Source organism: Myotis brandtii, unplaced genomic scaffold (assembly GCF_000412655.1).
Source record: "Myotis brandtii unplaced genomic scaffold, ASM41265v1 scaffold329, whole genome shotgun sequence".
NCBI lineage: Eukaryota > Metazoa > Chordata > Mammalia > Chiroptera > Vespertilionidae > Myotis > Myotis brandtii.
Genome location: NW_005362676.1, coordinates 340,415 through 363,889, shown reverse-complemented (window position 1 = coordinate 363,889; position 23,475 = coordinate 340,415). Strand labels below are relative to the sequence as shown.

The following is a 23,475-nucleotide window of genomic DNA, read 5'->3' as shown; positions in this document are numbered from 1 at the left end:
CGGCGGGAACCCACCTCCTTGTTCTGCTGCGTCTGCTGCCACCGCCACCTCCGCTTCAGGGCTTCCCGCTCGGCCCCCGTCCGCATCATGGTGTAGAGCGCTTTCCGCAGGACCAGGTCGCGGTCGTGGAAACCCCACATGCCTGCAGCGGGGGCGGGGACCGGGCGTGCATGAGGAGGGGGACAGGCCGGGAGGGGGCACCAGCCACCCAGACTTAATGGCGCGCCTCCCACGTCGTCTGCGCGCACAGAGCTAACCCACCCCTCACTGTTGGGTTCCTGCGATCTGCCTGCAGCGCTCCCGGCCGCCACATGCCCTGTAAATTCCCGCCTTCGTGCTTTACCCACGTGGGCTCCCTGCCTGGAATGTCCCCTTTAAAAAAATATGTATTTTTATTGAATTCAGAGACAGGGAGGGAGAGGGGGAGAGAGAGAAACATCAATGATGAGAGAGAATCATTGGCTGATTCCAGCATGCTCCTACAAGCCTGCAACCGGACTGGGCATGTGCCCTGACCGGGAATCGAACCGTGACCTCCTGGTTCATATGTCGATGCTCAACCACTGAGCCACAGCGGCCGGGCCTCTTTCCCACGCTTTCAAGTTCCTCGAGTCTCAGTAAAACCCTGCCTCCTCCAGGAAGTCCCCTTTGATTTCTCTAGATCCCCATCTGGGCAGTTCCACTCAGGCCTCCTTCTATCACGACAGGTCTTTCCTCGTGTGTTTTCTATGTCTCGCGCTCCCCACCCCACACCCCACCCCTAAACCGGCCTGGCACTTGGCAAGAACAGCGGGATTGCTGGGGACTCTTCCCGATGGCAGCGAGGCGCGTGGCTCTGCTGAGCGGTGTCTGTGCTTTCCCCATGCCCAGAGTGGGCCTGGGCGCTGGCCCCGGGCACTGTCCCCATTCCCATCGGAGGAGCTCACCCAGGGAGGCCGCGTGCAGGAGGCAGTTCCCGTCGCCCGTCGTGGCCAAAGGCAGGAGCCGCTTGCAGCTGGTGCACACCGTGGACCACCAGTTCAGGCGACCTGCGGCAGAAGCTCGCGTTAGTCTGCATTCTTTTTAAAAAATAGATTTTTATTGATTTCAGAGAGGAAGGGAGAGGGAGAGGGAGATAGAAACATTCATGAGGAGAGAGAATCATGGATCGGCTGCCTCCTGCACGCCCCACACTGGGGATGGAGCCCGCAACCCAGGCATGTGCCCTGATGGGGAATTGACCCATGACCCCCTGGTTCATAGGCTGATGCTCAACCACCGAGCCACATCAGCCGGGCAAGAAGCTCACTTCAGAACAGAGGCTGGGAGCCGGCGGCACCAGCGGGAGTGTGTTTGCTACGTTGGCATAAACCTCAGGGGTTTCCATCTTTTTAAAAATAGATTTTTATTGATCTCAGAGAGGAAGGGAGAGGGAAAGAGAGAGAAACATCAATGATGAGAGAGAATCATGGATTGGCTGCCTCCTGCACTCCCCACAACTTGGGCATGTGCCCTTGACTGAGAATCGAACCCGGGACCCTTCAGTCCGTAGGCCAACGCTCTATCCACTGAGCAACACCGGCTAGAGGGTTTTCTGGCTACTTTTTCTTTCTTTTATTTTTTAATTCTTACCCGAGGATATGCTTAGAGAGGAGAAGGGATAGGGGAAAGGAGAGAGAGAGAAACTTCGATGTGACAGACACAGCATTGGTTGCCTCCCACACGCGCCCCAACCAGGACCGGGGATAGAATCTGCAACCCAGCAATGTGTCCTTGACCAGGACTCGAACCTGTGGCCCTTCGGTGCGTGGGCGGACACTCTGACTTTTTCTTTCTTTTATTTTTTAATTCTTACCCGAGGATATGCTTAGAGAGAAGAGAGAGGGGAAAGAAGAGAGAGAGAAACTTCGATGTGAGAGAGACACAGCATTGGTTGCCTCCCACACACACCCTAACCAGGACCGGGGATAGAATCTGCAACCCAGCAATGTGTCCTTGACCAGGACTCGAACCCGTGGCCCTTCGGTGCGTGGGCGGACACTCTGACCATTGAGCCACACCAGCCAGGGCCACACCGTCTCTCCTGCTCCCTGTGGTCAGTGAGACCGGCCGCTCACCTGCCTGCTCCAGGGCCACACTGTCTCTCCTGCTCTCTGTGGTCAGTGAGACCGGCCGCTCACCTGCCTGCTCCAGGGCCACACCATCTCTCCTGCTCTCTGTGGTCAGTGAGGCCGGCCGCTCACCTGCCTGCTCCAGGGCCACCATGGTGGCCTGCTCGATCAGGTCCCGCTCAATGAAGCTCCTGAAGTCCTCGCTGTACACGCTCAGGTCCGGCAGCTGGAAGGTGTAGATGGGCATCTCCAGGGGGCACTGCTCGCTGCTGCACTCGCTGGCCACGTGGGACCGCGCCAGGGACACGATGGCCGAGCTGGCGTGGGAGATGCCTCGGGACAGGCGCTTTTCTGCAGAGGGGAAAGGGGTGGGGGGAGACGGAGGTTCTAATTCGGCTGGGACGCTGGGTCCCGGCGAACAGAATCAAACTCAACGCTCAGTCACCACAGGTCGGCGGGTTGTGAGTGTGTGTGCGCGCGTGTGCTCGCGTGTGTGACCTAATGCAACAGGAGACACATGGATTTCGTTGTGTAAATGGAAAGAATGTGAAATGATTTCAGATGCTAGGACTATAGAGTTAGACAACCCAAGCGATTAGAATCGTCTTAGTAAGAAAATTAATAATATGATGAGGGAGAATCAGGGACCCACTGCCTCCTGCACGCCCCCTACTGGGGATCAAGCTGATGGATTTTTAGAGAGAGTGGGAGAGAGAGGGAAAGACAGAGAGTAACATTGACAGGTTGCCTCCTGCACGGGCTGAGGAGGAGCCTGTAACCAAGGTACATGCCCTTGACCGGAATCGAAACCAGGACCCTTTGATCCACAGGCCGACGCTCTTTCCACTGAGCCAAACCACTGCCTCCTGCACGCCCCCTACTGGGGATCGAGCTGATGGATTTTTAGAGAGAGTGGGAGAGAGAGAGGAAGACAGAGAGGAACATCGATGTGAGAGAGACACATCGATGGGTTGCCTCCTGCATGGGCTGAGGAGGAGCCTGTAACCAAGGTACATGCCCTTGACCGGAATCGAACCCTCAGGCCGATTGGTCTATCCACTGAGCCAAACCAGCCAGGCCCCAATTTTTCTTTAGACGTTTGCTCAGAGTTTTACTTTTTCTTTTGAGTTTAAAATGGGAAACCCAGACGCTCGGAAGGGGTTCTCAGGGGACAGCCTGAGCAGGAGGCGGACTTCGGGGCTCAGGCACTGGGTGGGGCGAGACAGCTGCTCATAGTCGCTCAGGGCGGCCGTCAGGTCCCAGTTCTTGCCTGTGGACGAGAAAGGACGGGAGGTGGCCCGGCCGGCGCGGCTCCGTGGTTGCGCGTCAGCCGACCTGGGAACCAGGAGGTCATGGTTCGATTCCCGGTCAGGGCACATGCTGGGGTCGCGGGCTCCATCCCCAGCAGGAGGCAGCTGATCAGTGACTCTCTCTCATCACGGATGTTTCTCCCCCTCTCCCTTCCTCTCTGAAATCAATAAAAATATATTTTAAAAATAGCGAAGATCATGTCCCCACCATCGCCTTCTCTTACATTCTAAAGAGTCCTCGTGCCACCGCTGCCCAGTGACAGGCCTCTTCCCTTTCGCCCGGGTGGGGGGGGCTCCCGAGAGGGAGGTGGGGGGCGAGGAGGGGCCTACCTTCCAGCAGGTCTCTGGCCAGACCAGGTTCTGCCCCCGTGGACCGAACAAAGTCTGACAGGACCGCGTCCATATCAAGCGTCATGGGCTCGCGCAGGAGGGCCGCCCAGCACTCGGCCGAGGGGGGGTTGGGGAGCAGGCTAGAAACCATCCATCTGCAGGAAGGCGGGGAGCGGGGTCAGGGCGCGGCCGTGTGCCTGGGGCACGCGGAGCCCCTCCCGCCTGCTGGGGGATTTATATATATATATAGTGTTCATCCTTGTCCAAGGTTACTTTTCCATTGATTTTTAGAGAGAGTGAAAGGGAGGCGGGGAGAGAGAGAGAGAAACATCGATGTGAGAGAGACACATCCACTGGTTGCCTCCTGCACCGGCCCCAATCAGGGCCGGGGACGGAGCCTGCAACCGAGGTATGTGACCTTGACCGGGAATCGAACCTGGGACCCGTCAGTCCCGGGGCCGACGCTCTATCCACTGAGCACACCGGCTAGGTCTACTGGGACGTAGTTTTGGGTTGGGTTTGGGACAACGCCCTGATTCTCCATGTCAGACGTTAAATCATAACAGTGCAAGTCGCCAGGCTCCTCCGGGGGGCACTTTTGTGAGGTGTAGCTAGAAAGTGAGAAAACTATTGGACCTGCCCGGCCAGCGTGGCTCAGCGGTTGAGCGTCAACCTACGAACCAGGAGGTCACGGTTTGATTCCCAGTCACATGCCTGGGTTGTGGGCTCGGTCCCCAGTGGGGGGCGTGCAGGAGGTAGCCGATCCATGATTCTCTCTCATCACTGATGTTTCTCTCTCTCTCTCTTCCTCTCAGAAATCATTAAAAATATTATTTTTAAAAATAAAATTATTGGAGGAGGGGGGGAAGGGGGAGAAAATGGGAGATCTCTGTGAAACTATCAACAATAAAAATATATTAAAGAAGAAAATGATTGGACCTGATGTTTATGGCACCAACTAAGAGACTGGCTTCCTCCCTCCGTCCGTGCCCCAGAGCCTCGGCCTGGAGTCTGTTCTCTCGTCACCGCCACCTGGGGGACAAACCAGAGACAAGAGCTCGTTACTCTCCGCACCCTGGGCCTGTGGGGAAGGCGTGGCCTCTCCTCACTCCACGAGGCTGCCTGTGGGGCTCGGCCACACCGCTCCCTGCTTCCGGGGCTTCTCACCGTCCCTCGTGTGAGCCAGCACCTACCTTCCACCTTCCACCTTCCACAGCCCACTCTGCTTAACCTTCCACCACACACCACAGCAACACACTGCATCTCAGCTTTTTTTTCTTTATTGCAGTAACACGTATGTAACACGCGACTTACCGTTTCACCCTCTGTAAGTGCACAACGTGGTGGCACGGAGGGCATTCCTGCTGTTGAGCAGCCACCCCCACCGTCCACCTCCGGAATTTTTTAAATCTTCCCCAAACGAAAACCCGGCACCCACTGGACACGAACTCCCCGTCACCGCCCCGGCCCCTGGCGACGCCGTTCTGCCTTCTGGGGCTGGTGCTGACGACACTGGGAACCTCACAGAGGTGACGTGTGTCACATGTGTCCTTTTGTGAGTGGCCTAGTTAGCTCAGCATAACGTCTTCAGGGCTCACCTGCGTGGCAGCGTGTGTCAGAATGCCTTTTCTTTTTAAAAAATGTCTGTATTGATCTCAGAGAGGAAGGGAGAGGGACAGAGAGAGAAACATCCATGATGAGAGAGAATCATGAATCGGCTGCCTCCTGCACACCCTGCACTGGGGATGGAGGCTGCAACTCGGGCATGTGCCCTGACCGGGAATGGAACCTGTGACCTCCTGGTTCATGGGTCAACGCTCCACCGTGGAGCCACGCTGGCCGGCAGCCTGTGCCACCTGGCTGTGCCCACCTGCCGAGCTCACCTGGCGCCATGTTCTCCTAGGTCAGCACTGCACCTGGGCTCCTGCCACTCTGCAGCCCCTGCTCAGTCCCTCGGGCTCCTCCACGGCTACATGACCTGCAAATGACACAGTTCCCGAGGGCTCACCCTGCGACCTGTCCCGCTCACTCCCACTTCCTCCGTGGGGGAGGCTGTCAGCACCCGGGTCTCCTTACCTAAGAGTCACTGTGTGAGTTCCTGGAGCGTCGCCAACAAGCACGCCCGACTCTTCGACTTTATTCCCTCCCCCCGCTGTGCCCCCCGCCCCCCGCTGGTTGGCTCCAGAAGGGCGGCTCGCCCAGTGCCTCCTGCTTCCCTGAGAACTAGCAGGGGCAGCCAGGTCAGTGCTATGGCCGCGTGGGGTCTTTGCACTCCTCACTTCTAAGTATTCCCTCCCCCACCCCACCCCCGTGCTTTTCTCCTAGAATACTTGCTTTTGGCTACTACCCCATTTTATTTTTTTAAAAATACGTTTCTATTGATTTTATTTGAGAGAGAGAAGAAGGGGGAGAGAGAGAGAGAGATAGAGACATCGATGATGAGAGGGAATCATGGATCGGCTGCCTCCTGCACGCCCCCTACTGGGGATGAAGCCCACAACCTGGGCATGTGCCCTTGAGTGGAGTGGAACCCGGGACCCTTCAGGCCACAGGCCGACGCTCTATCCACGGAGCCACACTGGCCAGGGCCATGGCAGCCTTTGGAGCTGAGGCCGAGCATGAGGGAGCTTCCATGGTGAGAAGCTGACTTTGGCTGCTGCTTCGAGAGCAGATGGTCGAGGGAGGGTGGGGAGTGGGTGGCAGGAGAGGCGCGAGGCGATGAGTCAGGAGGCCATGGGCTCCTGCCGAGGGAGGGGGATGGTCCGGGTGAGGACGGCAGCCGTGGGGTGGTGAGAAGTGGTTGAGCTCTTGACATATTTCCCAAAAGCTGGTTTTTTACAGGCATGAAAAGAAGGCAATAAACAAGAGGGGCAGAAAGCAGATGTGAAGCAAGGAGCAAGCCCAAGATGAGATGGGTGGATCTAACCTACATGTGCCACTAATTAAATTAAATGTAAAGACACCAGATGCTCCAGTTAGAAGCGATAAATTGGCAGACTGAGGACAGAAATTCACCAACACTGTGTCTGTGGAAGATGTCTGCAAGGTACAGATACAGAAAAGGTGACATTTAAAAGGCAGGTGCCCGGCCGGCGGGCTCCGTGGCTGAGCATCGACCTATGAACCAGGAGGTCACAGTGCGATTCCCAGTCAGGGCACATGCCTGGGTGGCGGACTCGATCCCCAGTGTGGGGCGTGCAGGAGGCAGCCGATCCACGATTCTCTCTCATCACTGTTGTTTCTCTCTCTCTCCTTCTCCCTTCCTCTCTCACATCAATAATTTTTTAATTAAGACGGTGGGAAAGGAACACACTATGCAAATTGCAATCAGCAGAAAACTGCGGGGGCCGATCACTGTCAGACAGAATAGGCTTTGGGGCCGAGGGCATTCACCGGTGATGAAGAGCACTGCTTCATAATAATAAAATCACACGTCATAGGAGCAGGGACAGAAAAGACCTGAACTTGCCATTGACACACTTTACCCAAAGGACATATAGAATTTTATACTCTCAAGAGCTGACGACTACCAAATGTTTTCAGTGCACATGGAACACTTATAAAATATTTACCAATTGAGCTTTTCTATGACAATGGGTGGCAATATAGTACTTACGTTATTTAAAAATAAAAAAGTTATTGTATTTTGGGATGTGAAGCATATCACACAAAAGTCAAAGGGTTAAATCACACACACTATGTTCTCTGGCCATGCCACAGTTAGGTTAGGCAGATAACTCAGCAAATCCCCGTACACCGAAAAAACTTAGCACACCCTTCTAAATACCTCGTGAGACCTGCTTCCAAATAACACAGGAGGTTGGGGTGGAGTAGGTCAATTGGGGGGGGGGGGAATGGGTACACCTGTAATACTTTCAACAAAAATTAAGTTAAAAAGTAAAAGAAAAAGCTAAGATCTGGAGTCTTTAAGCAACACAAAGAAACGCTCAAACGAGAATGATATTTTAATGGAAACACTTCCTTATCTTCAAGCTTCGGTCTTACCTGTTTGTTGGTTTTCTGCCCAGTGAGGGCTTAGGTATGTCCCCAGGTCAATGGACAACAGACTGGTGGCCAGGTAGCAAGGTGGGTGGGGGTGTTGCTCACCCCAAGGAGCAACGGTAATGCAAGAACAGGGGACAGCCGAGCAGAGGGAGAAGAGAGAGGCATGCATCTAATGGAGGGTCTTCACCCTCCATGCCTGTCGCAACAAACCCAACCTCACCACGGAAACCACGCCCATACCCCACCTCCTGCTCCTTCCTGTCTAGGGCAGAAAAGCAGGTGGGGTCCCAGGCCCTGAACCCATAGATTCTGTCCTTGGTGCTGAATATACACTGTCTTGGTTGCTGGATCTACAAGCCACTGAACTAGGGGCTGAGTCCAGACACTGTCCCAGGTGCTGAATCGACAGACAAGCCCAGACCCTGGACCATGAGCGCTGTCCCAGGTGCTGAATCGACAGACAAGCCCAGACCCTGGACCATGAGCGCTGTCCCAGGTGCTGAATCGACAGACACGGTCCTTGGTGCTGAGTTCACGCTCTCCCAGGTGCTGAAGCCACAGGCCCCTGTCCTAGCTGCTGAAACTATAGGCGCTGCCCCGGGTGCTGAGTTCACAGGCCGCTGTCCTAAGTGCTGAAACTATACCAGTGGTTCTCAACCTTCCTAATGCCGCGACCCTTTAATACAGTTCCTCATGTTGTGGTGACCCCAACCATAAAATTAATTTATTTTTTATTATTTATTTATTTATTTATTTATTATATATTTTTTTATTGATTTTTTTTACAGAGAGGAAGGGAGAGAGATAGAGAGTTAGAAACATCGATGAGAGAGAAACATCGATCAGCTGCCTCCCGCACCTCTCCCACCGGGGATGTGCCCACAACCCAGGTACATGCCCTTGACCGGAATCGAACCCGGGACCCTTCAGTCCGCAGGCCGACGCTCTATCCACTGAGCCAAACCGGTTTCGGCCATAAAATTATTTTCGTGGCTACTTCATAACTGTAATTTTGCTACTGTTAAATGAATCGTCATGTAAATATCTGATATGCAGGATGTATTTAGGCGACCCCTGTGAAAGGGTCGTTCGACCGCCAAAGGGGTCGCGACCTACAGGTTGAGAACCGCTGCTATAGGCACTGACACAGGTCCTGGATGTAGAGACACTGCCCCAGGTGCTGAGTCCACAGGCCACTGTGCTAGGTGCTGAAACTACAGGCACTGACACAGGTCCTGGATCTATAGACACTGCCCCGGGCGCTGCCCCAGGTGCTGGAACACCAGGACACTCCAACTGGCGCAGCTATGGCCAGGGTTCTTATCCTTCCGTTGCCAACGCCTGGGCAAGTTAGTTAACGTCGACTTCTGTAAAATGAGGATGGAAACGACACCTTCCGCGTGTGGTTACTGAGGAGAAGAGATCAGAAAATGTGTGTGACGATGTCAAGGGTGCCTGGCCCAGAGAGAGGATGTGGTAGAGGCTGGAGCTCACTGTATCCCGACTCGTGCTACTGGCCCTGCTGCCCCTGGAGCGTAACGGTCCAGCGGACACTTCAAACAACTTGAGGGATACATGCCAACCAGGGCCGGGAACAGCCCTGGCCGGTGTGGCTCAGTGGATAGAGCGTCGGCCTGCAGACTGAAGGGTCCCGGGTTCCATTCTGGTCAAGGGCACATGCTCAGGTTGTGGGCTCAATCCCCAGTAGGGGACTTGCAGGAGGCAGCCAATCAATGATTCTCTCTCATCATTGCTGTTTCTATCTCTTCCTCTCTCTTCCTCTCCGAAATCAATAAAAAATACACGTTACTACAAGCACAGCTGACTCACCAGTGACCCTTAGGTGGGGTCATCCATGTGCCTGACCCCCCAAAACAATGGCTAGATGCTCACTTGACACAATTGCAAATTTATACACTGCCAAGTGGTTTGAGATATTTTAATGGAACTCACATAAATAAATGCCTCAGATTTCTATTTTATACAAATCCAAAAACGGGGGAGAGAGGGCCAGGGCCAGCTGAAAACACAATAGACACAGATTGGGCGCTGCAGAGGGGGATGCTGGATTTAACCGCCCGTCTCAGCCCTGCCATTAGGAGCAATTTAAATTACATTTGGTGGAAAAGATAATAGTATTTCAGGTCAGGGAGAGACAGCGATGACTGCAGCCAGGACAGCAGAAATGAGAAGAGGCGGACAGAGTGGCAGACATTTGAGAAAATGAGCTATGGAGACCTTTAGATTGATTAGACGTGGATGTGGGCTGATGTGTGTATGTGTGTGTGTGTGGGGGGTAGCCTGTTATGTGGTGTGTGTGTGTGGGATGTGTGTGCATATGTGTGTAGCATATGTTGTGTGTGTCTGTGTGGTGTGTGTCTTTGTGATACACCATGTGTGTTAGTGTGTTTATGTGTCTGTGTGGTACAGTATATGTGTGTTTGTATGTGGTACAGTGTGTGTTTGTGTTTCCATGTGGGTGGGCTGATGTGTGTATGTGTGTGTGGGGGGGTAGCCTGTTATGTGGTGTGTGTGTGTGGGATGTGTGTGCATATGTGTGTAGCATATGTTGTGTGTGTCTGTGTGGTGTGTGTCTTTGTGATACACCATGTGTGTTAGTGTGTTTATGTGTCTGTGTGGTACAGTATATGTGTGTTTGTATGTGGTACAGTGTGTGTGTGTGTTTCCATGTGGTACAGTGTGTGTGTGTGTTTCCATGTGATACAGTGTGTGTGTGTGTGTTTCCATGTGGAACAGTGTGTGTGTGTGCACATGCACAATGTGAGGAGACAGACACAGAAGTAGGGGATCAGGCAGAGTCTCTGCGCTGATATGAACCGCCCTGGCCCAGATCGAAGGCCGCGCGGTGGCCCATCGGCCCTCACAACAATGGCCGCGCTGTCCTTACTCCAGAGCGGGGACCTGGACGCAGCGAGGGCCGGCCACCTGCCCCACGCTGTCACTAGCTGGGGGCCCTGCTGGAACACGACGTGCCATCCCTGGACTGAGGCGACGCGCTTCTCTTTCCTACCAGCGTCTCAGGGCTGCGCACCCCTTCACTCCCCCATCCACCTACCATCCCGACCACCGACGCTGCTCAGGTCTTACATGTGTGAGGGCCACTCCAGACAGGTGGCCGAGGCCTGAACAGGAAGAGGGAAGCAGCCAGGGACCAAACCAGGAGATTCCTGCCCGGGAGATAGGATGCTTAAACGGACCGGCCTCCGGAGGAACGGAGACAATATACCCTGTACCCACCTGGTCAGACACTGCAGGCCGGCCCGGCCGGCGTGGCTCCGCGGTTGAGCGTCAGCCTAGGAACCAGGAGGTCACGGTTCGATTCCCGGTCAGGGCACAAGCCCGGGTTGCAGGCTCCATCCCCAGTAGGGGACGTGAGGAGGCAGCCAACCTGTTTCTCCATCATCGATGCTCAACCACTGAGCCAGGCCAGCTGGGCAAGGCAATCTATTTTAAAAATATTAAAATGAAACATAAAACGCAGCTCATGGCATAAATTGTGATATGTCATGAACCTGACACCTTCAGTGTGCCCAGTCTTTCATCCATCCATCCATCCATCCATCCTTCGACCTATTCATTCATTCATCCATCCATTCATCTAGCTTTATACATTCATTGCGAATCTTCCAGACAGTCCTAAAAGCTGGTTAGGTAGGCAGAAAAACAAAGACACGGTCCAAGGCATGAAGAATATAGCGGGGACAGGATGGTGCAGTAGGAACACCCCCTGCTCGAGTACCAACAGAGCAGGGCACCCCAACACAAGGCCTCTGTTCTGTTTCCGGAACGGGCCCCACCCATGCTGCGCAGGACCCCCCAGCCCAGCCCCTGGCCGGCTGCCTCCAGCCCGGCATCTGGGCCTCATCTGAGCGTCTCCTCCCAGAGGCCCTCCTCAGCCACCTCTCACCTCGGATCCTGCATCCCTTCACCTGCTTCGTTTCCATAGCAACGCTCCTCACCTTCCCCATGCCAGCGCACCAGGTGTTCCCGACCGCACACTCAGCATTTGGGGAGGGAGCAGCGTTTTTTCATTATGGACAAAGAAAGGGAAGTGAAGATGTGACAGCAAAACAGAGAAGAAGAAGGAAACACACCCCATTGAAGTTCAGAGACGCGTTTCTTCGCTGTTGGAGATGGTGTTTCAAAAGACTGCCAGGAAGGTAACGCACACATTATGAGAAACCTTGAAGTCAGAGTCCTCATCTTTTTTTTGTTAATGATATCTGACTAAATTCAGCACTCATTCTTTATTTTTTATATGTTTTTTAAAAATGGGTTTTTAGAGAGAGAAGAAGTAAGAGGGAGAGAGAGAAAGAAACATCAATGATGACAAACATGGATCAGTTGTCTCCTTCACGCCCCCTACTGGGGGTGGAGCCCTCAGGGGCATGTGCTCTGACCGGGAACCAAACCCTGACCTCCTGGTTCATAGGTCGACGCTCAACCACTGAGCCACACCGGCCGGGCTGTACAGTTAAACAGATTGGCGGTTCACCACCCATCTTCGACCAGGCTCTGAACGCGTATTCACTTCCGAGCTGGCTGGATGTTGACATTCAATAGTCTGATTCAACGCGAGTATTCACAAGGGCTCACAGCAGTGAGCTGTCCGAGTCCTGGCACGCGGCAGAGGATCTGTCCACAGCCTTGGTCTCCGTACTCAGGGCGGTCTGGCTAAATACGGCCGCATCGGGACATCCACTGCCCCCTCAGTCGCTCCGTGTCCTTGCGGAGGTGAAGCGCGGCAGAGGCTGGCCCAGCACGGTGCCACCCACCGACATCCGTCCCTTACCTTCCCCTCCGTGCCAGGTGAAGAGCGCCAAGGAAATAAGGAAGTCACCAGGTCTGGCCGGCGTGGCTCAGTGGTTGAACTCGACCTACGAACCAGGAGGTCACGGTTCGATTCCCAGTCAGGGCACATGCACAGGTTGCAATATATTTTGTATTTTTTAAATTAATATTTTTATTGAATATATTTAAATATATATACTTTTAAAAAAGAAAGTCACCAGGACTCTGTATCAATCATTTCATATTTCATATTGTGTGTATGTGTATACACCATATCCTTTTAAAAAATTTTTTAAAAAAATTTTTCCTTTTTTCTTTTTGGTTTGTGTGTTTTTTGTTAATCATTACCCAAGGGTATTTTTTCCCCATTGACTTTTTAAAATATATTTTTATTGATTTCAGAGAGGAAGGGGAAGAGAGAGAGAGAAGTATCATGAGAGAGAATCATGGATCGGCTGCCTCCTGCACGCCCCCTACTGGGGATCAAGCCTACAACCCGGGCATGTGCCCTGACCGGGAATCGAACCGTAACCTCCTGGTTCATAGGTCGATGCTCAATCACTGAGCCACCCGGCCGGGCCTGCTCTCTCCCTCTTTGGGCATCCTGGGTCCACTGAACCAGCCCCTGTTCTGTGCCCTTTCGCTTTGATTCCGTTCCAAGTGGCTGACAAAACCGAGCAGTGAGCTCCAACCACTTTGCTGCGGGCACTGTTCTCCCGTCTGCTGGATGTTTCACCCAAGAAGGAGGCGCCCCAGCTCTTGCTGGTGGTGCTGGCTGCTCAGGGCGCCCGAGGCCACTGGGAGGACAGCCCAGCCACAAGCAGCTAGACTAGAGCTACTGCTTGCGTGAGAGCCAGACGCCTCTGAAGGCAAGTCCAAGAAACCATCACGGTCGGTTTACCAGCAGCCAACACGAAGGCCTGTCCACGTCCTGCTGCATTTGTAAGATCCCAAGGAACGTGGGGTTCTGGGTAGGGATGCATTGGGCAGCCCCCACCCCAAAAGCAAAGTGGCAGCTTCTAGGGGGTCATTTTCTTCATGCCTTGTGAAAACTGAACTCACTTTTCCCCATTTGCCATTGATTCTCAGATTTCTACACTTGACAACTGTATTCACATAAAATATTTTTTTGTGCCCGGCCGGTGTGGCTCAGTGGTTGAGCATCGGCCTGTGAAGCAGGAGGTCACGGTTTGATTCCCGTCAGGGCACAGGCCCGGGTTGTGGGCTCGATCCCCAGGAGGGGGCGTGCAGGAGGTAACCAATCGCTGGTTCTCTCATCACTGATGTTTCTATCCCTCTCTCCCTCTCGCTTTCTCTCTGACATCAATAAAAACATTACAAAAAATAAAAATAAAATAAAAGGGCCATCACAGATAGGACTGAGGTGTGAATGCGGGCGAGCAAGAACCTCTTTGCATAATTAGGCCCTGTGGCAAGACGAACGGAGTGAGATGCCTGCAAATAGAAGGTGTGGGCATCGGGGGTTCAGGGCACAGACCAGAGTCCTAGGAGGGGCATTACCCTGCCCAGGGCTGAACACCCCACCACAGGCACCCACAAGGGAAAAAATAGTAATTATACAAGGTCTGCCATCATGTTCACCTGCCAGGAAAAGGCCATTCCTCGTCTTAGACTAAATAAAACAGCTGCCACAGAATTGGACATTTTCTATAACTTTTACGTTTTGCTTGAATGAGAATGAGCCGGGTTCGGAGTAGAGAAAAAAACATTTTTTAAAAAGCGAGGGTTGTCCGATATAAGAGACAGGATTTTCTGGTGAAATCTGAATTGCAGATAAACAACACATGTTTTCTATACGTATGTCCCATGCAGATATTTGGGATAAGTTTGTATTAAAACATGATCCGATATTTATCTGCAATTCACATTTTAAAAATGGCTTATTTTTTGGTTAATACTCACTCGATGAGATATATATATTCTTCCCACTGACTTTTTTTTTTTTTGAGACGGTGTAAGGGAGGGAAGGAGGGGAAGAGAGAGAGAGAGAAACATCCATGTGAGAGACACATCAACGGGTTGCCTCCCACATGTGTCCCGACTGGACCAGGGATGGAACCTGCAACCCAGGTACACGCCCTTGACCAGGAATTGAACCCGAGACCCTTCGGTCCACAGGTCGATGCGCTAACCATTGTGCACCCCCAGGACGTGGCTTTTCCTACCAGCGAAGCGGGAAGGGGACAGAGTTTTCCCAGCCAGCAGAGAGGGCCAGCCTCTGTGGGCGGCCAGCCAGTCCTCCGATGGCTGTTTTAGTTGTGGTTCTGTCACAGGGGGTGGGGGAGGGGGGACGGGGGGAAGGAGAGGGCTGGAGGACGCCGGCAGACCTGGGTTGAGGAGGCTACGTAACCAGATTGCAACTGCGCACGGACCTGTGACTCCCCAAACGCACGGTGACTCACCTGCGATCCTGTCGGAACTGTGACAACACCCTGACCTACTTGGTGCCGGGAAGCCGCCAGTGACACGGCCGCCACTTCCCTATTTAAAGCGTCTCTACGACCGGAGCCAGCATGGCGCAGAAGCAGAGCCCAAATGCATCGAGTTCCAAAGGATGGGTGGACAGCCCGGCCGGCCCCGGCGTGGCTCCGTGTGTGAGCGTCCACCTAGGAACCAGGAGGTCGGGGTTCGATTCCCGGTCAAGGCACATGCCTAGGTTGTGCGCTCCATCCCCAGTAGGGGGCGTGCAGGAGGCAGCCGATCCATGGTTCTCTCTCATCATGGATGTTTCTGTCTCTCGCTCTCCCTCTCCCTTCCTCTCTGAAAGCAATAAAAATATATAGATATATATAAAAAAAGATGGGTGGACAGTTGCCACTTGGCCCCGAAGACCCCCAAGGCTGACGTGGCAGCTGCTGGAACTAACGGGGACCCCGAGGGCAGGGCTGGGGTTAGGATAGGAAACTGCGGATCACCAGCCCCGGGTCTCCTGACCGATGTCCTCACCATGTGCAGCCTCGGGCCTCACTCAGCAAGGGGAACGAGAGGACAGAGAACCAGGCCGGCAGCAGGGAAGACTGCCCCAGGGTCACCCTCCTGATGGCCCAGGGGCACACGCCCCAGAGAAGGGCCTCAGACACACAGCGCTCACCCATCTCCTGGGGGGCGGGGAATTGCTCTTGGGAGCCTTCATCTGCCAAGAGCAACCCCCGATGTGACGAGAACCCTGTAAGCATTTTCCTCAAAAAGACAAAATACAAATGAGCCTTGATGAGTAGAGTCTCTTTATTTATTTTTTTGTTTTGTTTTGTTTATCCTCACCAGGGAATATTTTTCCCATTGCTTTTCAGAGAGAGTGGACGGGAGGAAGGGGGAGATTGAGGAAGGGAGGGAGGGAGGGAGGGAGAGAGAGAGAGAGAGAGAGAGAGAGAGAGAAAGAACATCAATGATGAGAGAGAATCATAGAACAGCTGCCTCCTGCACGTCCCCCACTGGGGATCGAGCCCGAAACCCGGGCATGTGTCGACCAGGAATTGAACCGTGACCTCCTGGTTCATAGGTCAACGCTCAACCACTGAGCCACGCCGGCTGGGCAGTGGCTACTCTTGCTGGTGAGAACTGATGGCCTCCATTTAATATTCTTTAGTGATTAGCGCAGGAAGTGTTCACTGAGGCTTTATTGATTGATGTCCACAGGCCACAGAGGTTTCCGAGACACAGGCGGGTGGTCAGTCCCTGGCTGCTGGGACTCGATCGGGGTAGGGCCGGGCCTCAGCGGCCGAGGGGACCGGGGCCAGAGGCACCCATGTGCCTCCTTGCCCCAGGCTGCTGTGCAGGGAGGGCCTGGGGCCGGGGCAATGCCAAATCTCTAACACAATAGCTCGTCTCATCTCACAGAGGGCCTTTGTGAGGACGCGTTCAGGAGCAAAACAACAACTCCTTTTTTTAAAAAAAATTTTTTAAATTGATTTCAGAGAGAGGAAGGGAGAGAGAGAGAGAGAGAGAGAAACATCAATGATGAGAGAGAATCATGGACCGGCTGCCTCCTTGCACGCTCCACACTGGGGATGGAGCCTGCAATCCGGGCATGTGCCCCGACCGGGAATCAAACTGTGACCTCCCTGTTCATAGGTCGACGCTCTAACCACTGAGCACACCGGCCGGACACAACAACTCTTCTTGGAAAAGGATCCCCAGAGTGACAAACACTGGACCCTGCCCAGCTCCGATGGGAAACGCTGACCCTCATCTCCTTCTCAACACACACGGAGCCCCCCACGGTTGTCAGCAGCACCCCCAGCACCCACAAAGCCATCCGCCACAGCCGCTTCGAGGGAATGGCTTACTCCTCCATACTTTCTTTGAAAGCCCCCGAAACAATGAAAAGGGAGAGAGAGAGAGAGAGAGAGAGAGAGAGAGAGAGAGACCTAGAGAGAGAAATATATTCCACCTGCAAGGAATCTAGGAGACACACACGAGCGCAAGGAATCCCTATGTCTGCTAGGACCAGTGTCGTCAGAGTGGACAGGGCGCGTGCCCACCCGCTGACCCCGGGGGGACGGACCCCGCTGTGCAGCGTGGATGGCACGGAAATGCTTCCCCCTTCCAGGCCCTTCTGTAAACCAGACTCGGAAAAGGGAGGCAGAGAGAAGGGTTTTGAAAATCTAATGTGCAGCCCTGGCTGGGGTTTCTCAGTGGTTGGAGTGTCGGCCTGTACACCGTTAGGTCATGGGTTTGATTCCCGGTCAGGGACACATACCTGGGTTGCAGGATCCATCTCCCGGCCCTGGTTGGGGTGTATGCATGAGGCAACCAATGGATGTGTCTCTCTCACATCGATGTTTCTCTCTCTCTCTCTTCCACTCTCTCAAAATCAATGAGAAAAAAATATTCTTGGGCGAGGATTAACAACAACAAAATCTAGTGTGCAATAATTTGTCTTGTCAGATAGATGTAGCTACATTGCCTACAACTGCATTCAGTGACTGTGATGTATACATATAATGGAAAAGAGGAAACTATCGCTTCTTTTTTTTCCTTTTTATTCATGTCAGAGAGGCAGGGAGAGGGGGAGAAAGAGAGAAACATCAATGATGAGAGAGAATCACGGATCAGCTGCCTCCTGCACGCCCCCTACTGGGGATTGAGCCCGAAACCTGGGCCTGTGCCCTGAGCGGGAATCTGAACCTGGTTCATGGGTGGACGCTCAATCGCTGGGCTACACCAGCCGGGTGAAAGGATCACTTCCTGGCCTGAACTCGGTGCTGCAGGACAACCGCGTCCCGCTCCTGTGGGTCACCGTGTGGTCTGGGTTGTGCTTCTTCCCCACCCTGGCGACGTGGGGCTAAGGTTGGGAACTGCCTGGGGTGTTCTCAACGCCGCCCCATCAGAGCTCCCGGGGAGCAGCAATTCCGGGACGCTAATCCGATTTCTGGGTTTAATTCCCGCAGGACTGCTCGGGGCCTTGAACAAACACAGAAGGAGAGCCAGTTCTGAACGGGCACCTCCGAGACGTAGTCAGGACGTCTCCTGCAGGAGAGGAGGAGCCAGGCGGACGCACGCTCTCCACACAACTCATTTCTAATCGTAAGGACTTAACGTGTCCGTCTTCCCTCGACCAGGGACACGCACACAAATATGGTGAAGAGGCATCTCATTTTTCTCACTGTTTTTTTTTTTCTCAGCAATGACTGGTCGGTCCTTGGAGAAAACGAAGGGGCTACGTTGCATGGAACCGTGGGGTGAAATGGGAATATCACAGGTCGGGCAGCTGCGTGTCTTCCTTCAACGCGTGAAATGACGACCTAGGGAATGGGCCCATTCCCCTCAGCAATGACTGGTCGGTCCTTGGAGAAAACGAAGGAGCTACGTTGCATGGAACCATGAGGTGAAATGGGAACATCACAGGTCGGGCAGCTGCGTGTCTTCCTTCGACGCGTGAAATGACGACCTAGGGAATGGGCCCGCAGTGAGGGCTGGAGCCAGGAGGGGGCCTTCTCCAGGCTGGGCGCTCCCTCCCTGTCACCATGGGGACAGCAGGGCCATGCACAGACGATCGTCCACGCCCGTGTCCATGCTCCCGGCCCTCCAATCACGTCGGACACGCAGGAATTGAATTTAAATGCAGCCACATACTGATGCTGTAATAACGAACCCCGCACGCTGAGCAGTGGGGTCTCGCCTGGACTGGCCCCTCCCAGGAGCCCCGAGGCCTCAGCGCCCTTTCTGATGGCGCATGGTGAGCACAGCACCTGCCAGACTGTTCCCAGGATAAGTGAAGTCGACTTGGGTAGAAGAAGTCAGGGGCCCCACCAATCGATGACTGTCATCATTGATTTTTCTCTCTCTCTCTCTCTCTCTCTCTCTCCCTTCCTCTCTGAAACCAGTACAAATAGCCACCTGTTGGTTTGTTTTTAAAATCTAGTGGCACCTCTCCCTGCAGCCAATTAAAGTGCAGAGCCTCGCTCAGCCCAAAGCTCAAAACACATCATTCCCATTGCCCCCTGAAAGCAATAGTTTGCTTTTACTCTTTCTTTTTTTTGCTAATCCTCACCTGAGGATACTTTCCCATTGATTCTTAGAGAGAGTGGAAGGGAGAGAGAGAGAGAGAGAGAGAGAAACATCAGTGACAAGAGAGAATCATCGATTGGCTGCCTCCAGCACGTGCCTCAACCAAGGCCAGGGATCAGTCCTGCAACTGATATGTTCCCTTGACCAGAATCGAGCCTATCGAACCTGGGACCCTTCAGTTCACCAGCCAACGCTCTATCCACTGAGCCAACGCCGACGAGGGCTCCCATGCATTTTCGACAGAATAAGAAGTAAAAGGCAATACCCAGGCATGGCGTAGGGGCAGCTCTTTAGTAGAAAATCACTCCTCTTCAGGGGGTGATGGCTACCCTCTCGCATGGGGGCTCCGTGGGAAGAGAGAGGCGTCTGATTTTCGGCAGGTTCCCCAGACACTGCAGTGCTCACCCCCCCCCGCCCCCGTGGGAAACACCATCCCAACTGGGCAAGACGCCCCTGCGCACAGGACCTCCCTCCCAGGCCCCGTCCCGCCAGGAGCGGCCACGGTGGGAACCTGCAGGCGAGGAACCGGTCCTCGCTTGACGCCAGAAACACACTCCTGGGAAAAGCACAGCTACCTCGTCTCCCATTTTTTTTGTTTTCTTTTTCTTTTTGTAAAATATATTTTGATCGACTTCAGAGGGGAAGGAAGAGGGAGAGTGAGAAGAGCATCAGTGATGAGAGAGAATCATGGATCGGGGGCCGCCTGCTCGCCTCATTCTAGGAATGGAGCCGGCAACACAGGTACGTGCCCTGACCGGGAATCGAACCGTGACCTCCTGGTTCCTAGGTCGATGCTCAACCACCGAGCCACACCGCCTGGGCCTGTTTTTTGTTTTTATGGCCAAAGAAACGCCCGGTGATTGAACACTTGCTGGTCTCCATCGGAGACACCCTGCGTGAGGCCAGCGATCCTGGCGAGGCTGCAAACGAACCCGGGAGGTGCCAGGGGTTTCAGGTCAATAGGCGTCAAACCCAGACCAGACAGCACAGGGCCTGGCACCCTCAAGCCCTCACCGCGCCAGGCCAACTAGCTCCTTCCCTTCCGCGGCTAGGAACCAGCCGCCACTCTCCCACGACACCACACGGAGCCACTGACTAAAGCATCTCCCTCCCCCTCCAGGGAGGCCCACCACCACGGGCTGTTCAAGTACGCGCCCCACCTTCTGTCTGCTCCATCCCCCCCCATGCGCCCCACCTTCTGTCTGCTCCATCCCCCCAACCCGCGCGTGCACGCACACACATCCCTGTGCGCGCACCGGCGCACAAGCATGCACAGGCCCCCCAACCTGGCGGTCCCTCCCGAGGTGGCTCAGGTGGGGGTCCGCCAGCGCCAGCCGCGTGGAGCACGCCCCCTGCTGGCCCAGCGCGGGAGCTGACTCAGCCTTTATTGCCGGGGCCTAAGACCGGAAATCCATGACCTTAAGATCCAAAGGGAAGAAAAAGAAAAGCCCAGGCCGTGCTGGCTTCTTGGAACGGAAGGCGACGGAGAGGGTGTGCAGGGACTGCTTTCCTGCGGGGTTTCCGGAAGTGAGGGCGGGCGCTAAGCATGTCGCTGGAAAGACCGCATCTGTATTTACTGTCACAAGCAGCACAGGGAGTGGACCAGGAGCATCGTGGTGAGATCTCCACCCACCACAGGTGAACATAACGGGGTCTGCGGCCAGACGGGTGTCACAGACTCGCTTTCTTTCCTTTTATTTTATTTTTTTAAAGAGAGAGTGGAAGGGAGGGAGGGGCGGGGAGAGAGAGAGAAACATCGATGTGAGAGACACTCTATCTGCCACCCCCACATGTGCCCTGACCGGGGCCAGGGGCCGAACCTGCATCCAGACTCCATTTCTAAAGGGTTCACAGCCCAGAGCCTTAACAACCAATTTCCTTCATGGAGAACAAACACTTCAATCGCAGGAAAACCTCACCCGTGACTTAAGAGCCCACATTTTAAAGCGACTGTAAACAACAGGGTAGCCCTAGCCGGTTTGGCTCAGTAAATAGACCGACGGCCTGCAGGCCAAAGGGTCCTGGGTTCGATTCCAGTCAAGGGCACGTACCTCGGCTGCAGGCTCCTCCCCAGTCTGGGCCCTGGTCGGGGGCCTGTGCAGGAGGCAACCAACCGATGTGTCTCTCTCACATCGATGTCTCTCTCTGTCTTTCCCCCTCTCTTCCCCTCTCCCTAAAAATCAATGGGAAAATATCCTCGGGTGAGGATTAAAAACAAACAAACAACAAACACTCAACAGGGCAAAGTCACCAAAAAGACACACATTGGAGACAGTTCTGCTACCAGGCCCCGCCTCCCCAGCCTGGCCATGGCAGATGCATGTGGCGCCTTCAAGAGGGAGGCACATGGACACCCTGCCTGCCTCAGAGGGGGTGCCTCCCCCTCCTCCACGAGGCGAACACAGGGTTCAGGGGCTCCCCAACTCCAGTGCCGCCCCCACCAGGGCTCAGGGCCTCAGTAGTCCCTCCCTCAGGGGACACCTGCCACACAGAATCCAGTTGAGAGCCAGACCCGGCAAGACTCCATAAAGCAATGGCTTCGCCCTGGCTGGTGTGGCTCAGTGGATAGAGCGTCGGCCTGTGGTCTGAAGGGTCCCGGGTTCAATTCTGGTCAAGGGCATGTACCATAAAAATATGTATATATTTTAAAAAAGCAACAGCTTCTACCCATGGGCACCCGGAATGCCACGGGCCTGTGGTAAACCACAGCTTTCCTGCCCCCTCACGCCCGTCCGGGAGTCGGGAGTTGCGCGTCCCTGACCAGACTCTAACTTCTGCGTGGCAGGTGGTTTTGCATTCCTTACAGACCGCCGTGCTACTCTGGTGATGGAAGGCATGCATATTTCATTATTGCTTTTATATATTTTTATTGATTTCAGAGAGAAAGGGAGAGGGAGAGAGAGATAGAAACATCAATGACGAGAGAGAATCATGGATCAACTGGCTGCCTCCTGCACGCCCCACACTGGGGATCGAGCCCCCAACCCGGGCATGTGTCCTGACCGGGGATTGAATTGTGACCTCCTGGTTCGTAGGCTGATGCTCAACCACTGAGCCACAGTGGCCGGGCAAGGCAAGTGCATTTTAACCAACGGGGAGTGGTCATTCATTATTAAATACAAAAATGTCAATATTCTTGTCCCTCATGGAGCATCCCTGGGAAATGACAGGCTGGAGCAGGCGTTCAGACCGCCTTGGGACCTGCTTCCTTTCGTTTCCATGATGGTCGGCACTAATGGAACACCCTCAGGCACCATCACGATGGCCCGCTCCCCACATTGAGTGGGGGGAGGGGTCCCCCAGAACCGGGGGTGCTGTAGGGAGCACTGCAGGCCCTGCTCGCTCTCTGCCCTCTTTGGGTGTTGAATTGGCCTTGGACGCTGGTGGGACCCACAGCTACTGTGGTGAGGACACAAAAGCCCCAGAGAAGCGCGGGCTGGTGTGGGTCAGTGGATAGAGCATCAGCCTGCGGACTGAAGGGTCCCGGGTTTGATTCCAGTCAAGGTTACAGACTCAACCCCTAGCCCTGGTCGGGGTGGGTGGGGGAGGCAACCCATCTCCCCTCCCTTCCCTTCTACTCTCTCTAAAAACCAACAGAAAAATACCCTCGGCTGCGGATTAACAAATAAAGAAACAAATGTGCGAACTTAAAAACAGACACAGAGAGGCTGACACCCCCTTTTTCGGGGCAGGCTGTTCCCTGATACATCCTGGGGGCTGGGGGGCGGCGACGAGAAGGAAGGAGAGCTAGAGGTTTCCCTGAAGCTGCCAAGGCCTGTGAAGATCTGGGCGACACTGTCCACCTCTTCCTGGACACATCACCTGCCCCACCCAATGGACTATCTTTACAATTTTTATCCCCGGCTCTCGACGACCCACTGTCATTTACAAATCTCAGGCCAGGCAGGCGACAGGGTCATGCATGACTGTCCCTGGGCCCTTGTGCTGTGGCCGAAGCAGTTCCAGCTCTGCCGGGAGCTGACAAGTTTCCCTCCGGCTCCCCTCACATCGATCCATCTCCAGCCCATAAATGAAAAAAGAAAACGCGCTGCACTTGTGCGAGGTGCTGGAGCTCAGCGGGCAGAGAGCGGATCCGACGGACGCAAGGCTTCTCCAAGGGCTGCAACCGCTACCCAGGGAGGAGGGGAGGGGAAGCGCGAGCGGCTGTGTCCAATGAAGGAAAGTTTTTGTTAATGATGACGTCACTGACATTTCCCCAATTTAAAGGAGCATTTAAAGCACAGTCGATGCAAATTTTTTTTTTTCCTCCTCCAGGGAGAAGACGCTAGGGAAGGCCTCCGGGTTCACAGCCAAACTGCACGAACGGTTTGCCTGCTGTCCAGCCAGACCCAGTGGAGCGAGCGAGCGAGCGAGGGAGCGGTGCTGTGGGCCGCGGT

At 54.3% G+C, this 23,475-nt stretch overlaps 1 protein-coding gene across 1 annotated transcript in view; it reads right to left on the bottom strand.

Moving 5' to 3' along the window:
• OTUD7A (OTU deubiquitinase 7A) overlaps positions 1 to 23,475 on the bottom strand; it is a gene marked incomplete at its 3' end in the record, with an annotated part of 77,451 nt that overhangs the window by 5,968 nt on the left and 48,008 nt on the right. The window contains exons 5-11 of the mRNA XM_014543564.1: positions 5,614 to 5,708; positions 4,670 to 4,762; positions 3,731 to 3,885; positions 3,234 to 3,360; positions 2,223 to 2,512; positions 927 to 1,028; positions 15 to 142 (exon numbers count right to left, since the gene is read on the bottom strand). Coding sequence (XP_014399050.1) covers positions 15 to 142; positions 927 to 1,028; positions 2,223 to 2,512; positions 3,234 to 3,360; positions 3,731 to 3,881 — 798 coding nt within the window. The remainder of the gene's footprint in view (positions 1 to 14; positions 143 to 926; positions 1,029 to 2,222; positions 2,513 to 3,233; positions 3,361 to 3,730; positions 3,886 to 4,669; positions 4,763 to 5,613; positions 5,709 to 23,475) is intronic.